This window comes from Geotrypetes seraphini, chromosome 8, assembly GCF_902459505.1.
Source record: "Geotrypetes seraphini chromosome 8, aGeoSer1.1, whole genome shotgun sequence".
NCBI classification, from domain to species: domain Eukaryota; kingdom Metazoa; phylum Chordata; class Amphibia; order Gymnophiona; family Dermophiidae; genus Geotrypetes; species Geotrypetes seraphini.
The window spans coordinates 41,416,141-41,433,573 of NC_047091.1; the positions used below are offsets into that span (position 1 = coordinate 41,416,141).

Here is a 17,433-nt window from a genome sequence, read left to right on the forward strand (position 1 = left end):
ACTGCGTGAGCGGACTGCTGGGCATGATGGACCTCTGGTCTGACCCAGCAGAGGCACGGCTTATGTTCTTATGTTAAGATCAACATCGTCATCGTACATTCTTGTATGTGAGAGTTAAGAGCTGTTGCTATAGAAAGCAAAGTTTCCTTCGCTGTAGGGGGATGGGTGGATAGTATAGTGATTTTTGGCTACTGCCAAGTCTCGCTCTAAACGGAGAATTCCCCTAGATAACCTGTGATTTCTAGCTATAACATAGGCAATACAGTCCCAAAACAATTCCGGTTCCTGCAGATGTTGGCCATTAAATTCCAAGAAATCCTCCCACTTTTGTTTAAGAAAGTCTCTAAAGTGATCATCTTTAAACAAATAGCTAGGAAATCGCCAATGTGTAGGGCCCCTTAAACCAAAGCCTACATTCACATCCACCCAAATCAAAGAGTGATCCGATATTACCAAGAGGCCTATGATTGTTGAATCAATATTAAGGAAGGTTCCTCTGGTGGTAAGGATGTAATCAAGATCTTTTTCCAATTTAAGTTTGATGGATTTTGACAAATGGGTGATATAGTATAGACATCATTTGTATATCTATAATTTTTACATGCAGATAGCCTCCAGTCTCTGATGCCAGCATTCTCCAAGGACAAGCAGGTATTATATTCTCACATGTGGGTGACATCATCCCTAGAACTCAGTAGAGACACTACCAAGTCTACTGTCAGTTTAAAATTTTTGACAGTGCCATCCCACCAGCTTGTGCCATCCCACCTAGCTTGTGGGACCATCAGTTTTTATTTTCTTGTGGAGCTAAGAAGCTGTGCTCAGTGCTCTCTTCAGAACATTAACCATTGTTTTGTACCTTCCTGTACTTATTTTTCATTATTTTTCTCATAGTTCATTGTTTTTATTGTGTTCCTGTATTTTACTCATCTTTAGTTCATTTTCGTCAATTTTTCATTTTTCAACCTTCAGGCATTTCTCCCCCAGGAACATCAATTGTTTTCGGCATCCTAGTTATTTAAGTTCCCTGGGCCACTGAGCTCTTTGATTTTGTGTCAGCCTTTTCCCCTCCTTGTCAAAGAGGGTACCGATTTGGCTTTAAGAAATGTTTCGAAGTAATTGTACCATTTCAGGCTCTGACCCAGATATCTAGTGTCTGGATCCTGAACATCGGGACATTAGCTATGTCATCTGCCTCTATATGCAAAAGAGATCACTCAAAACCCAAAAACTTCAGTTTGAAAAAATTTTTGGTACCTCATTGGCATCAACATCGTGGCAGGGGACTTGGGGAACCCGACACTCAGCCTTCTATGACTCAGTCATCAGCATTGGTACCAAGTGCATCAACACCACATCCAGAACTTCGGGCTTCAGGCTCCTTTCAGAGGCAAGACTCTATATCATCTTAATCTATGGCTTGAGCATCAGGGGATGTGACATGTAAGAAAGCTAAGAAGTACATACATTCTTCTTCTAGGCATACCACTGCATTCTCCTGTGTGTCAGCTTCCTTAGTAATATAGTAAATGATGGCAGATAAAGACCTGAACGGTCCATTCAGTCTGCCCATGTTATATCCATTAAAAAATACATGATTAAATTAACATCTCTTTTTTGATATTTCTGAGCCATAGACTGTAAAGTCTGGTTTTGTCTTGAGGTTCCAAATGCTGAAACTGCCATTCAAGCTCACTCCAGCCTATCTAACCATCTTGTTGTTTGCAGGATATCTACCGTAAAGTCTGGCCAGTAACATTCTCCCATTGTTCCCATTGATGCCCACCCCAATCCATCCTACACCAAATCACTATATATGCATAGAGTCCCACAATGGTCCATATTAGCCCAATGGTCTTAACTCATGGGACATTTGTCTGCTCCAATCCAAGTCACCTTGACCTCTGTCACTCTCTCCAATGGTGGATGATTCCTTAGAATATCACTCAGTTTTTCCACTTCCAGCCCTACCTCCCCACTATCAAAATCTTCTAAGCACAGATGCTTTGATGTTTGATGAGGTGCTCAACTAGACAGCCTACACACTCAAGGAGTATGGTCCCACTATGAACAAACCCTCCATATCAATCTTTTTGAACTATGAGCAATAAGAAATGCTGTAAAATCAATCCAGAACGATCTCTTTCATCGAGTAGTCCTTGCCATACAGACAATCAAGTTGCCAGGTTCAATCTGAACAAACAAGGGGGCACAGGTTCTCACCTTCTTTGCACATAAGCAATCCAGATTTGTGGTAAAGTCTGCTTTCTTTCAAATGTGCGCATTTAGTAGGTTAAAACCAATGCTACTGAACTATGATTTTCGGATTGTAGTACAGAATTGGACTATTGCAATGCACTGTATTTGGGCATGATATCTGTAAGATATAAAGCTTTGCAGACTGTTCAAAATGCGGCTGTATGCTTAATCTGTGGAGGGTGCAGATTGATCATGTGAAACCATTGCTGAAACTGCTTCATTGGCTGCCAGTCAAGTATTGGATTGTATATAAAATTCTTGTTAATGGCATCCTGCTGTATTTCTTTTTGGATCTAAACCACCTGGACTGACTGGTAACCAATTTGTGCTGTTCTGTCAGGCCTGTCATGCAGCTCGTCTGAACCTGACCAGGCATTGGAACAAAAAAAATCAGGCTATTCCATCTCTTTTTATCTGGATTACTAGAGTTTATTATATTTGTGAGATGGAACATCTTATTTCACTCCATAAGCATACTTATGCTAAATGGGAGTTTATATGGACCCCTTTTCTGTTGGCTTATGATACCTGAGTTATGTTGCAGCTTGCTTATATTGATTTTGCTTACTTAATGCCATGCATTTTGGTTTACTGTTACCTAAACTTCTGTGTTTATGTGGATCAGGGTGGGTAGTGGGTGGGACTTTTCCTTACAACACAAAAACTTTTTGTATAAACATTGGAAGTTTGTTATCCGTATTTGTTGGATCTTGTTAACTTAGGAGTCCTTATTTTGGCTCTTATTTGCATTTTGCTTTTTTATCATTGTTAGCTTTTCCTAGCTTCTTGTATTGCTCCTGAGTTCTAATAAAAACTTCTTAAAAAAAATTATTGTTTTGATTTTCAAGGTTCTACATTATAAGATACCTTGATATCTGACTCAAGTGTTGAAAGTGTATCAGCCATGTAGTCCTTTAAGGTCTGAGGGAATGTTAAAGTTGGTTAGTTAAGAACTGGTTAGTGTTCCTCATGCAAAAATAAGAGCATCAATGATTTTAGTGGCTGGGGTGTGCTTATGGAATAATCTGACTGGACCACTTACATTGCTTTCTGATTTTCAGAAATTTAAGAGCGTACTGAAGACAACTTTATTTATGGAGGCTTTTTCTTGAAATCTTCTGTTTTTATGATTTTGATTTTGTGCAGCGTTCGCACAGGAGGTTTTTTATGCGATTGTTCTTGTATAGATTTTGTTTTGTTTTTATCTTATATGGTTTTTTTGATAATCCACGTACCATCATCCGGGACCCCTGAGGAAGGAGTGTTTCTTCAAAACACAGACCATGTCGGGTCTGTTCCACAAGAATACTAGAACCAGATTTTTATGTATGCTATACAGTATATGCTTTTATGATTTTTCATTAAAATCCTGTCCCTTGTACATTACACTGCAGTTTTGTTTTTGTTTTTAGAAAAGTTTTAGACATATTTGATTTGTTTATTGTTGTTTAATTATGTATGTATTATGTGAACCGTTTAGGTTTAAGCGGGTATAAATTTTTTAAATAAATAAATAATTGTGCAGTTGCTTGCAGCATACTTCTCAAAGTGGTTTACTTAGTGGGGAAGCAGAATATCTTGGCAGACAAATTAAGCAGACTTCTTTAGCTTCATGAATGGTCTCTCAGTACAACAATCTTATATCAGATTTTCTCTACATGGGGGACACCGGATATAGATCTGTTCATTTCTTCCCACAACAAAAACTTCCGCATTTCTGCTTCAGACTGTCTATCCTCAATTGCATTGGATGCCTTCCTTATTCATTGCGGGGATAGATTCTTCTATGCATTTCCTCCGATACATCTCATTGGGAAAACTCTACTTTGCCAAGATTGAGGCACCATGATCCTCATATCACCTCTTTTAACATATCAGGTTTGGCTCACACCTGTCCTAAAGCTCTTGACCAAGAAAAAGTGCAAGTTGAACTGTTTCCAATGCTGCTGATGCAGAATGAGGGATCCTTCCTTCACCCCAACCTATGTTCCCTCTAAGCTGGGCACATGAGCAATTGCTTATATATTGTAGGAGTGTCACTCACAAATTTTATATGGTCACTCACAAAAATACTTGCAAATCTGGAAAATTGTTGATTTTTAGAACTTGCTGCTCACACACACACAAAAAAATTGTTGCTCACATGAGAAAAAATTTGCATGCATCTGGTTAATCCTTAGAGGGAGCATTGACCCCAATCCCTGCTGCGTAGCACTATTAGCACAGTTATTTTCACCAAGCAAGTACTGTATATGCTTTTTTGCCTCTCAGCTGCAGTATCTGCTGTCATTGAAGTGTCTTCTACTTAGCACTGTTATTACTTCAAATTGACCAGGTTTTCTTCCTGGTGTACATTGTATTCTCTGGAACCAGTCACATGTCCAGTTCCATCCATACTGGATTTCTTTCTCCACTTCTTCAACTCTGTTCTAATAACCAATTCAGTTTGAGCATTGTATATACTCGAATATAAACCAATCCAAATATAAACTGAGGTAATCTTCCCCCCCTTAAAAAGGAGGAAAAAAGGTTGTCTCAAATATAAACCGAGATTAGAAATTTGGGTATGTGAGTGTCATAAGTAATGCCATAAGTAGTCACTAATTTTTCAGTTGATGCTTTTTCAAGTCCAAAAAAAGCTGAAGGAAAGCCGACAAATATCTTCCTACTTCTATCCCCACCAGAACACCTGACCTCAGTCACACATGTAGAAAACAGAAAAACACTTTTCAAATATAAACCCACAAATTAAAAGTACTATTGTACACAAACGAAACCCTAATATGCCAGACTGCATACAGTACACCATAAAAGAAATAGAAAGAAATGTATTTCTTCCTGAACAATTCTAAATATAAAAACAGATGTAAAATTTCAAAATTGAATATTTCAATCACTAAGTTGAAAATAAAAACATTTTTCTTACCTTTTATTTGGCAATTTTATTTTCTTTAGCACTCTCCAGACCAGTAGAGGTTAACTTTACGAATGGGTATATATCTAATCATGACCAGCAGGTGGAGACTGAAAACAAAACTTTGGGACAGTATATCCTAGCCCCTCCTCTCTATTTCCCTCAGTCTTCTTTCAGTCTCCAGCAGGTGTTGATGTGATCTGTACCCATCTCTCTTGGTAGGGCTGTTGGAATTTGTTTAGGGGGTTTATTGTCCCTGTTTTTAGCCGGACGGAGCTTGGGCGGACTCTGTTTGGGGGTTCGTCCGACCTCGGGGGTGTCAAATCCGGCGGGTCACGAGCGGGGTCCCTCCCCCCACTTCCTCCACCTCCCCACATTTTTTTAGAGGAGCCTCAGCAGTATCCCTTGCCCCCTAAATCAAGCAAGGCATATTGCTTCGAGAGCCTGTGGAGTCTGTTCTGTAAAAAAAAAAAAAAAAAAATCCTGAGGTAGTGCTGGTCTGAAGGGTTGTTTCCCTTTAAGAAAACTGTATTTTACTGTATTTTTTCATGTAACCAGCACTTTTTTATAGCTAGGTCGCGTATGGAGCAATTGTGCCCTTCTCCGGGGGAGTAGGCCACAATTTTAGTCCAGCCGCGAGGCACTCGCGGCCGGCCTGAACTCGGCGGTTTGGGTCGGTGAGGTGGTGGAGCTCCGTCGGCAGCGGCTGCAGGCGCCCAGAGCTCCCCGCCGATGGTGCCTCGCGAGTCGGCTTGGAGCAGTGGGGAAGCCCGGTCTTCCACAACCGCCCACGGAGGGATTCCCCGAAGGATTCCCTCTCAGCTGATTTTTTGACAGCTGATGCCGGCTTGCCTGCTTTAGCGGCTGAGACTATTCAGGTCTCTCAGCCGCTTCAGGCTATGGAGGGAGCTTTTTTGGCGGGAAAACCGCCATCTTCTCTGTCTGGCCCCTCCATTTTGTCTTCCACCTCAGGTGACCTTCCCCCTGTTTTGACTATGCAGGGGCAAGGTTCTGCTGGGTCCCCTGCTGTGGCAGGGAGTCCCTTGGGACCCTCGGGGGGTTTTTCTCCTGAATTTTTCTTTTCTTTATGCAGAGCCTATTTTCAGGCGGCTGGGGGTCCCGGTTGCGCCCAGGGGGTTTCGGGGGGTGGGTTTTCCTCCGCGCTCCCTGCGGCTTTGCCTCTTTCGTCTGGCGTGACGTCCCCTCCGCCGCCTCCCTTGTCCAAGCATCCGCGGGTGTCGTGGGACGAGAATTTGTGGTCGGAGGAACGGGTCGGTCTGGAGGAGGACCTGGACCCTTCTGAGGAGTTCCAGGACTCTCTGGAGGGGACGGAAGCTGGCGGCGGGTTGTCGGATTTCCCGTTCTCCAGTGACGAAGCGTCCGTGGTGCGCCTTTTTCAGAAAGATGAGCTGCCTGACCTTATTCAACAGGTTTCTACGGTTTTGCGTTTTGAGGACGCGCCGCCGGAGACTCCGCGTGTGGGGGACCCCCTGTTACGGGGGATCCGTTCCGTTTCCCGCTCTTTTCCTATGCATCAGGATATTCGGGATATTATTCTGGAGCAGTGGAAAACGCCGGAGGCGCCGTTTCGGCTGGCGCGCAGCATGGCTCGCCTGTATCCCATTCCTGAAGGGGATCGGGCTACGTTAGCTTCGCCAGTCGTGGATGCGGTGGTCTCGGCAATTTCCAAGCGGCATACCGTGCCTGTTGAGGGCGGTTCTGCCTTGCGGGACCCTGAGGAGCGCAAATTGGAGAGCATCCTTAAGCAAAATTTTCAGGTCTCTGCCTTTGGGGTCCAGGCGGCTATTTGTGGGGGACTGGTCGCTCGCGCCGTGTTTCGGTGGGCGGAGCGGGTCTTGGATCGAGAGTCTGACGACTGGTCTCTGGGGGATCAGGAGGTTGCGAAGATTGAGATGGCGGCCTCATTCCTCTCAGATGCTCTATATGACTTGGTGCGGATATCGGCTAAGTCTATGGCTTTTGGCGTGGCCGCAAGGCGTGTGTTGTGGCTGCGCGCTTGGGTGGCGGATGCTGCGTCCAAAGCTAAGCTTACTAAATTTCCCTTTCGGGGGTCGTTTTTGTTTGGAGAGGACTTGGATAAGTTGATTCAGACTCTGTCGGACTCGAAAGTTCCCCGTCTGCCGGAGGACCGTGCCCGCCCGGCGTCTCGGGGGGGGTGCGGCCCGGGGGCGTTTGCGGGATTTTCGCAAGTATCGCCCTGGGCGTGGGGCTGCTTCTTTCCAGTCTCCGGGATTTTCCCGGGGTCGGTTCTTCCAGCGCATGCAGCCCTTTCGGGGGGCCCGTCGGGGGGCAGGGAATCCCTCCGCCGGTTCCCCCGCTTCCCGTCCTGCACAATGACGCCTTGCCGGCGCCCCCTTTGGTTCCGGTGGGGGCTCGGCTGCGCGAATTTTTCCCCAAATGGGCCGAGATCACGTCCGATCAGTGGGTCCTGGAGGTGGTGCGGGACGGTTATGCCCTGGAGTTCGCCCGCTCTCTGCCGGATTTTTTCCTCGCTTCTCCGTGTCAGACTCCGGGGAAGACGCAGGCTTTTCGCCAGACCCTTCAGCGCTTGCTAGATCTCAGGGCAGTTGTTCCGGTGCCCCCTCCGGAGTGGGGCACGGGCAGGTACTCCATTTACTTTGTGGTGCCCAAAAAGGAGGGGACTTTTCGGCCCATCCTCGATTTAAAAGGGGTCAACAGGGCTCTCAAGATTCCCTCTTTCCGTATGGAAACTCTGCGGTCGGTCATTCTGGCGGTTCAGCCGGGGGAGTTTCTCACTTCTCTCGATCTGACGGAGGCCTACTTGCATGTTCCCATTCGGGCCTCTCATCAGCGTTTCCTGCGCTTTGCGATCTTGGGTCGGCACTTTCAGTTCTGTGCGCTTCCCTTTGGGCTGGCCACGGCTCCTCGGACGTTCACCAAGGTGATGGTGGTCGTCGCGGCAGCCTTGCGGTCGGAGGGTATCCTGGTACACCCCTACCTGGACGACTGGTTAATTCGGGCAATGTCGTTGCAGGAAAGCTCCCGGGTTACTGCTCGGGTGGTGGAGTTTCTCCGGTCGCTGGGCTGGGTGGTCAACCTTTCCAAGAGTCGGTTGGTCCCGGCTCAGCGTCTGGAGTACCTAGGGGTGCTGTTCGACACCTCCTTGGGGAAGGTCTTCCTCCCAGAGGGCCGGGTGAGCAAATTGCAATCTCAGATTCGCCTGCTTTTGGCGTCCCGGTGTCCTCGGGCGCGAGATTTCCTCCAGGTCTTGGGGTCGATGGCGGCGTCCCTGGACGTGGTGAGGTGGGCGCGGGCCCACATGCGTCCTCTCCAGTATGCTCTGCTCCGGAGGTGGTCTCCCCAGAGGCACGGGATGGATGTTCCGGTTCCCCTGCGAGGCTTGGCGCGCTGCAGTCTGCGTTGGTGGCTCCAGACCCCTCACCTAGTTCAGGGGGTGGGTCTGGATCTTCCGCAGTGGTCGGTGCTCCTGACGGATGCGAGTCTCCTGGGTTGGGGGGCTCAGTGTTTGGGTCACTCAGCTCAGGGCACCTGGTCCGCGGAGGAGGCCGCCTGGTCGATCAACGTGTTGGAGACCAGAGCGGTCCGTCTGGCGCTGTTGGCTTTCCACTCCCTGTTGCTGGGCAAGTCGGTCAGAGTGCTGTCGGACAATGCCACGGCGGTGGCTTATGTCAATCGTCAGGGGGGCACCAAGAGCACTCAGGTGGCGCAGGAGGCGGCTCTGCTCATGGTTTGGGCGGAATCCCATCTGCTGGACCTCTCGGCCTCTCATATAGCCGGAGTAGAAAATGTTCAGGCAGACTTCCTCAGTCGTCACTTTCTAGATCCAGGAGAGTGGTGTCTCGGCGCCGAGGCGTTTCAGTTGATAGTGCAGGCTTGGGGGCAGCCCCTGATGGACCTGATGGCCACGGGTGGCAACGCCAAAGTGCCCCGCTTCTTCAGTCGTCGCAGGGACGGTCTGGCCGAGGGTCTGGATGCTCTGGTCCAGCAGTGGCCAACGGAGGGGCTGTTGTATGTGTTCCCTCCTTGGCCGCTGGTGGGCAGAGTGCTTCTTCGCATTGTTCACCATCCGGGTTTGGTGGTGCTGGTGGCGCCGGATTGGCCTCGCCGTCCGTGGTATGCGGATCTGGTGAGGCACCTGGTTGCGGATCCTCTTCCTCTGCCTCTCTCGGACGACCTTCTGATGCAGGGTCCCATTCCCATGTTCGACCCGTCTCCCTTCTGTCTTACGGCGTGGCTCTTGAAAGGGGTCGCCTTAGCAAGAAGGGATATTCAGACAAGGTGATCTCTACACTGTTGGGGTCCCGGAGGCTTTCTACCTCTCGGGCTTATGTGCGGGTTTGGCGTCTCTTTGAGGAATGGTGTCGGGCGCGGGGAGTGACCTCTTTTCGCGCTTATCTGCCTAACATTCTGGAGTTCTTGCAGGATGGCCTGGATAGAGGCCTGGCTTGGTCTTCTCTCCGGGTTCATCTTGCGGCCCTGTCGGCTTTTCGAGGGTTGGTGTCAGGTCAGCGTTTATCGGCTCTTCCTGATGTGATTCGGTTTTTGCGGGCGGCCAAGTTGCTTAGGCCTCCCCTACGGCCCTCGGTTCCCTCTTGGGATCTTAATCTGGTTCTCTCTGTTTTGGTGCGTCCGCCTTTCGAGCCCTTGGACGCCTGTTCTTTGAAGGACCTTACTTTGAAGGCGGTCTTTTTGGTGGCCATTACTTCTGCTAGGCGTGTTTCTGAGCTGCAGGCTTTCTCTTGTAGGGCTCCCTTCTTGGAGTTTTCTAGGGAGCGGGTCGTCTTGCGGCCTGTTCCTTCCTTTCTGCCGAAGGTTGTTTCTCCTTTTCATGTCAATCAATCGGTGGTTCTCCCGGTCTTGGGTGGTCGGGAGGGCTCTTCTGAGCAACGGCAGCTGTGCAAGTTGGATGTCGGTCGGGTCCTTCGCTCTTATGTGCAGCGGACCCAGGAATTCCGGAAGTCCGATCATCTCTTTGTCCTCCTGGCGGGTCCTCGTCGGGGAGCTGGCGCTTCTAAGGCTACTATTGCGCGCTGGATCAAGGAGACGATTGCTTCCGCTTATCTTCTGAAACAGCAGCCTGTTCCGGAGTTTCTCAAGGCTCATTCCACTCGGGGTCAGGCGGCTTCTTGGGCTGAGTCGTCGCTCGTGCCTCCAGTGGATATTTGTAAGGCTGCGGTTTGGTCCTCCTTGCATTCCTTTGTTTGTCATTATCGGGTTGATGTGCAGGCGCGTCGGGACGCGGTGTTCGGTGAGCGTGTACTGGTATCGGCCCTTCGGGGGTCCCGCCCGTGAGAGGGACTGCTTTGGTACGTCCCATTCGTAAAGTTAACCTCTACTGGTCTGGAGAGTGCTAAAGAAGGAGAAATTAGGTTCTTACCTGCTAATTTACTTTCTTTTAGCTTCTCCAGACCAGTAGAGGTCCCCACCCTGTCTGTTGTTGTTGTTGTTGGGGCTGTTGCGCGGGCAGTTTTTTTTTTGGTTTTTGCTGCGGGTTCTAGTATTTTTCTAGGGCCGGGGAGAAGTGAAGAACAGCGGCTGTGGCTCGGCTGGCTTAGCTGGCGAGCTGTGGGGACATTCTTCCTTCGGGAATTTCTCCTCTGCATTTTCCAACAGCATTTTGGGTATGTTATTTGTTACTCCTTTCGGAGTATTGTTTTTTCTCTCTGTTGTTTTCCAGTTCTTGGTTCTGCTTGGCTATTCGGCAGACTGAGGGAAATAGAGAGGAGGGGCTAGGATATACTGTCCCAAAGTTTTGTTTTCAGTCTCCACCTGCTGGTCATGATTAGATATATACCCATTCGTAAAGTTAACCTCTACTGGTCTGGAGAAGCTAAAAGAAAGTAAATTAGCAGGTAAGAACCTAATTTCTCCTTTCTGATCATCTTGCTCTGTCTTTGCTCTTAACTCTGTTTCCAAGGCCTCCTTATGCATTTGCTGTTTCTTTCCTCTCCTTCACATCTTGCACTACTTCTTACTGTGGCACTGATTTTCATATTCAGTTTTCTTCCATTTTTCTGCCACTATCTCAAATCTATCCTTCCAGCTTTTCCCTTCTCCTTCATCCACATGTACCATCTCTTCTCTCCTCTTCCCGTCCCCTCCATCCATGTGCCACCATCTTCTTCCTCTCCTCTCTGCCCCTCCCATTCAGCATCTTTCCCTTCTTTCTTTCTCCCTCCCTATCCCCCCCCCCTGGTTCCATCAAATATTCTCCCCACCTGGTTCAGAAGTTCCTCTCACCACTAAAACTACATGGTCACTGGTGCGGGAGCAATTCTCTTACGCTGCTCGTGGCATCCTCTGCACCAATCCTTTGCTGCGGTCCGCCCAAGCAGAAACAGGAAGTTGCTTTGAAAGGGAATGGACCACAGCAAAAGAACAGTACAGAGGAGGCCATGGCAGTGCTGGAGAGTTGAAGAACAGTGATTTAGGCATTTTTGTCCTTCATAACCAGCTCCCCCTACCCCAGCACTTACAGTTCCGGGACTCAGGAAGCTGATGCTGATGCTGATACTCTGTGCTGGTGAAGGGCCTTAAGCATCTGCGCATGTTCAAGGCCTGCTGGCTCCCCGCCCTCTCTGGGATTCTCGAAAGGAGTCCAGCAAGCATTGAGCACGTTCAGACACTGAAAGCCCTTCACCAGCACAGATCATCGGCTTCCTGAGTCCTGGAACTGTAACTGCTATGTCAGACTAGGGCAAGGGGGGCGGGTAGTGGAGGATAGCTGTACCGGTCATCGGAGGGGGGTGGGAGACTGCAGTGTCGGTTATCGGAGGGGGGGAGACAACAGTGTTGGTTATTGGAGGGGGAGGGGGAGGATAGCAGTGCCAGACATCAGGGGTGGGGTGGGGTGAAAAACAGCAGCGTTGGTTATAGGGTGGGAAAGAAAAAAGCACCATAATCAATAAGGAGGCTTGAATATAAACTGAGGCCCCCATTTTTGGGCCATTATTTTGGCCCCAAAATCTCGGTTTATATTCGAGTATATACTGTGTTGTTGTTTTTATATCCCTATCCACCTGAAGACCTTGTTTAACACCCAATATCACTGACTAAGTTCCTCCAGCCACTGTCGCAGGTCACTCCCCAGTCAGGGGTATTGGTGCCTTTGCAGGATCACTACTGGGGTTCAGTTCGAGCTCCTCCAAAAGTTCATCTATCGGCCTGCTTCCTCCACTGCCATGGTTTCAGATGTCCCTGTGTTGTAGGCAAAGTATTTCAAATCCACCACCCGTTTCTTCAATGTCATCACAAATGGCATAGTTGCGGTAACTTGACCTGCTGTGCCGGTCTGAAATATCAATCTAATTATTGCTGTAACTGTCTGAATTAAACTCCTGGGATCTTTTTTGGGTGGGTGGGGTTCTTTAGGTCTCTGTGAAGGATCAACACAGATGTCCTAGCATTGTCCACTGTTGTATTTTGTATTGCTGTTCAGTTTGGTGTGTCTGTACTATGAAAAAGTTTTCAATATAAACTTTAAACATTAAAAAAAACACCCAAAACTCCTGGGGTCTGGAGCCGATCTGTGCTGTCACTGGAACTTCTTTGATGTTTTATTATTCATCCAAAATGAGGGCACATCCCTAATTTTCAAGAGAAATTCCATGAAGGGTCTGCAAAGCACCACAAATTGGAAAATTGGAATTACAGTATAAAAGAAATAAAGGAATTGATATTCAGCCAGCGGCATTCAGCATTTTGCTGACTGCCTTTGGCATTATGTTTGGAAATTCAGTGCTGGACCATATCAGGACTCCAGCATTGAATTTACAGGGCTAAATCATACTTGGTTAAGTGCTGTATTCAACAGTTCTAACTTTTATAAAGTGACCTTAGCCAGTTAAGTGCTGAATAATGACTCTTAACCGGCCAAGTGCCAACTCCATCCCCTGGAACACCCCTAAAATAGTCTATTTTGCTTTAGGTGCTAACTGGTCTTTATCAGCAGCACAAGCAGGTTAAGTGCTGCTGAAAATAACTAGTTATCCTTGAACAAGTGATTTATCTGGTCACAAACCATTTCTAGCCAATTAAACTGCTTTGAATATTGACTCCAGAATGCATAGTGCAAACGGTATACATTTTTGTTTGCCTCGTTTCAAAAGTTATAAAACAGAATTTACCTGTCTCTTTTCTTTTGGGACAGAAAGAGATCTTGCAGCGTGTCCTGCTTTACATCAAGCACCTGCAGAGAAGTATTGATGCTGCCAAGTCTGTGCTTCGGTACCAGCATGTGGATCATGAAGGTAACATAGTAAATGACAATAAATAATGGCTAGATGGTCTATCTAGTCTGCCCAGTCTAGAATACTCCTCTCTGGATCCCTGCCTCTTTGGGTAGATAAATATATAAATGTCTGTGTTTAAACCAATTCTGGCTCCCATCATGTTCTTTATTCTTTCAACCATAGCTCTGTGTGTCCCAAGAATGTTCAGATCTATTAAAATGCTAGTTTCCATCACCTCCACTGGTAGACTCTGGTCTATGTAGCTACTTCAGAAACATCCGTTAAAGTGAATAGAGAGATAATCTAACACTTTGAATTTTACAGGATTGTGGAAGTGGGATGAGGGAGGAAAGTCCTTTTATTTGGTGGTGCAAGAAGGCAAATTGAGAACAGGAACTGAACAGAGGAAGGATATAATATAATGGAGGAAGCCAAGATGCACAGACAGAAACCACATGTTGCACTCTAAGGGGCCCATTATCGTTTCAGTCTCCTCTGCTCACAACCTTGGAGTTGTCTTTGAGTCTGACTTCTCATTTTCTATGCAGATCCAACAGACTGTTAAAGCCTGTTGCTTCTGTCTCTACAACATCACCAAAATTTGTCCTTTCCTGTCTGGGCAAACTACCCAGTCCCTTGTCCACACTCTCGTAACCTCACGCATAGGCTACTGCAATATACTTCTAACTGGTCTCCTGCTGAACTGTCTCTCCCCCTGCAATCGGGGCAAAACTCAGCTTCATGACTTATCTACTGCCAACCTTGCTACACTCACCTGACCCCTCTCCTCAAATCACTTCACTGGCTCCCTATCCGCCTCCGTATACAGTTCAAACTCCTATTACTAACCTACAAATATGTTCATTCCACAGCCCCTCAATATCTCTCTTCTCCCTATATGCCTCTCCAAGAACTCCATTCCTCAGATAAGCTGCTTTTATCTGTACCCTTCTCCTCCACTGCCAATTCCAGACTTTATTCCTTTCATCTAGCTGCCCCATATGCCTGGAATAAACTACCTAAGTTTGTCCATCATGCCCTTTCCCTTTCCTTGTTTAAAAGCAGACTGAACACCCAACTCCACACTTTTCACCACCCTTTCCCATCCTCCCTAACTGTATCCCTCCCTGGAATCCTGTTTGTCTTGTCTGTTTAGATCTAATCTAATCTTCCTTTTGTGAGTCGCACAAACCTATTCAAGCTGTAGGTGACTGATCGAAGATCAAGAGGGGAAGGGGCAAGAAAGGCAAGAGGAGGGGCCTTGGAGGAGGGAGGGAGGATAGGCATAAGCAAGAAGCATTAAGAACATAAGCAATGCCTCTGCTGGGTCAGGCCTGAGGTCCATCTTGCCCAGCAGTCCGCTCACGTGGCGGCCCAACAGGACCTGTGCAGTAATCCTCTATTTATACCCTTCTATTCCCTTTTCCAGCAGGAAATTGTCCAATCCTTTCTTAAATCCCAGTACCGTACTCTGCTTTATAATGTCCTCTGGAAGCGCATTCCAGGTGTCCACCACACGTTGGGTAAAGAAGAACTTTCTGGCATTTGTATTGTCGAAGAAGAAATGAGTTTTCAGTTTTTTTCCGGAATGAGGTTTCAAGTTTCAAGTTTTTATTTTGGTTTGATGAATCGTTTATTTAATTTACTAAGCGATTTACAAATTTTAAAAAGTATAAGCATATACTAATTAATTATTAAATATAATAGGTTAAACTAACAGACTTACAAACTAATAGATACATAAGGAAAGAGGGGTAGAACTACAATTCAATTTTTTTAAGTATAGAAGAGAACATAAATGGGAAAAACAATGGGGAGGTGAAAGTGAAAAGAGAGAATAGTAGCTAAAATAGTAGTTGGTCTCTTTCCTGATTACTTCAGGAAGGTTATTCCAGATTATTACACCCAGGTAGGCTTAGCATGAAGTGGAAGATTTGCTTGTAATGGAGGTTCATTGTGGACGGCAGGTTTAGCTGAATTCTGTCAAGGATCCTTCTGGATGTGGACCAAGCCGTTGAGAATATCTGAATAAGGGAACAACTGAGTTTCTGTGTAGAATGCATGATGTTTTGAAATTAATCCAGGAAGATATTGGAAGCCAGTGCAATTGTTTGAATGTTGAGTTTGAATCATATTTCTTTAGGTTGAAGATCAGTCTTATAGCTATGTTCTGGATGAGTTGCAGTTTGTGGATAAGGCTGGTGTTGATGCCTAGATAGGTGGAGTTGCAGTAGTCTAATTGAGTTAGTACCATCATCTGGATGATCAGAGCAAAATGGTGAGGGTGAAAGTATGGCCTGGTGAATTACAGTTTTTGCATTGTGTAGATGGTCTTTTTTCGGAGATTAGAGATCTGTGGTTCCATCGTGAGAGTGTCATCTAAGATACATCCGAACACTTTAGTAAATTTCTCCAATGTCTCTCAAAGCTTTTTTTTAGCTCTGGCACACTAAATGGAACAAATATTTTTTTGTGGCACACTAAACGAAGCAATTGCAAAACCAACAAAAAATTAAATTTGAGTTATTTAAAATGGTGAAACTAAAGTAGATAGAATAGAATTGCTAATCAATGCAATGGATGAGCTTGTTTTTGAGTGAAAGTTAACTCAAAACGTGGCTCGATAGTTGCCAAACAAACATGCATTTTATCATCCACAATCTGCACTCTTTTTCTTTTTTTCGATTTAATTTCTGTCAGAGCTGAAAATTTAAGTTTGCAAAGATAACAAGATCCAAACAGTAATAAAGCCTTGATTGTTTTGTTGCTCAAGTTAGAATATTGGCTACAAATTGAGATCCCTAATACTGACAAGTCTTGCTCAGCAAATGACATTTTGTGAACTAGGTCGTTCTTAAGATCGATGAGACCTTCAGCCATCGTCAGCCATGTATCTCCAAGGTTCATGAATGGATTGATGACCCACTCATAATCTCTTGTTTTAAGTGAAAGAAAGTATTTTACGAATGTTAAAGAAAGATTTTCCAGCATCTTCTGAATTTTGTGTGGTGTGCTTTCAATTTTTCAAACTGGGGGTAGCATGGGAGAATGTTCTTTATGTGAGGCTTATATGTTATCTTAGTAATTACTGTTTTATGACAACTTAGGATGTTGTGGAGAAGCAGCAATGCCTGGGAAGGAATCAAGCTGTGAAATGTTAGCTGCCTTAATCCACAGTTGCAACGTCTCATTGAATGCCCTGAGTTTTCCACTGATGGTGATAATGGTTTTCATTTGCACCCTGCAAACTCAAATTTAAGGTATTAAATTTATCAAAAAGGTCATTGCAGAAAGCCACTTCAAGCCACCAAATATCATTGTAAATAAATTTGAAACGTTCTTAGCATCAAAGAAAGAAACAATTTCAGTTTGCAGAGACATAACACATGCAAGTACTTTCCTTTCGACAGCCATATAACTTCTGTACGATATAACATAGACATTTGTGATCCAAATCCATTCCCTCACAAAAGTTAGTAAAATTCTGGAATGTAGCAGAAATGACTTGATGTAATTAACAACTTTGATAACTTCATTCATAGTCTGCACAAGTTCTGGCAAAGCCTTTGAATCAAAACTTCACTATGAATCATGCAGTGCACAATTTTCACACGTGAATTATGATTCAAAACATGTGCCACAAATCCTTTCTTTTGGCCTTGCATTGAAGGCACACCATCAGTACAAATGCTGATACATTCATCCCATTGCAGTCCTCTCGATTCAATATTTTGGTTCATCATCTTGAATATATCATCTCCTATGTTTGTCTCCTTCAATTCACAACAAAAGAAAAAATATATTTTTGATTTGTCATTCAATAATAATATGCAGTATTGCAAGCAATTGAGCTTTTCCATTTATGTCTGTGCTTTCATCAGTTTGTAGTGCCCATAACTTGTCAATTTCCTCTTTTGCACTCATGAAATGCTCTTTGAGCTGATCATCAGTGTCTTGTGACATATCTTTAATTCTATGAGCAATTGTATCAGATGACAATGGAATATGCCTCACTTGTTCAATGGC

The 17,433-nt window shown here is 45.7% G+C and overlaps 1 protein-coding gene across 10 annotated transcripts in view; it reads left to right on the plus strand.

Annotated features, from left to right (window-relative positions):
• BHMG1 (basic helix-loop-helix and HMG-box containing 1) overlaps positions 1–17,433 on the plus strand; it is a 484,779-nt gene that overhangs the window by 94,748 nt on the left and 372,598 nt on the right. For all 10 annotated transcript variants that reach the window (XM_033953753.1, XM_033953748.1, XM_033953746.1 and 7 more), the window contains one exon: positions 13,326–13,425. Coding sequence is in view for 9 of the 10 variants with exons in the window: in XM_033953748.1 (XP_033809639.1) it covers positions 13,326–13,425 (100 nt within the window). In the remaining variant the exon portion in view is untranslated. The remainder of the gene's footprint in view (positions 1–13,325; positions 13,426–17,433) is intronic.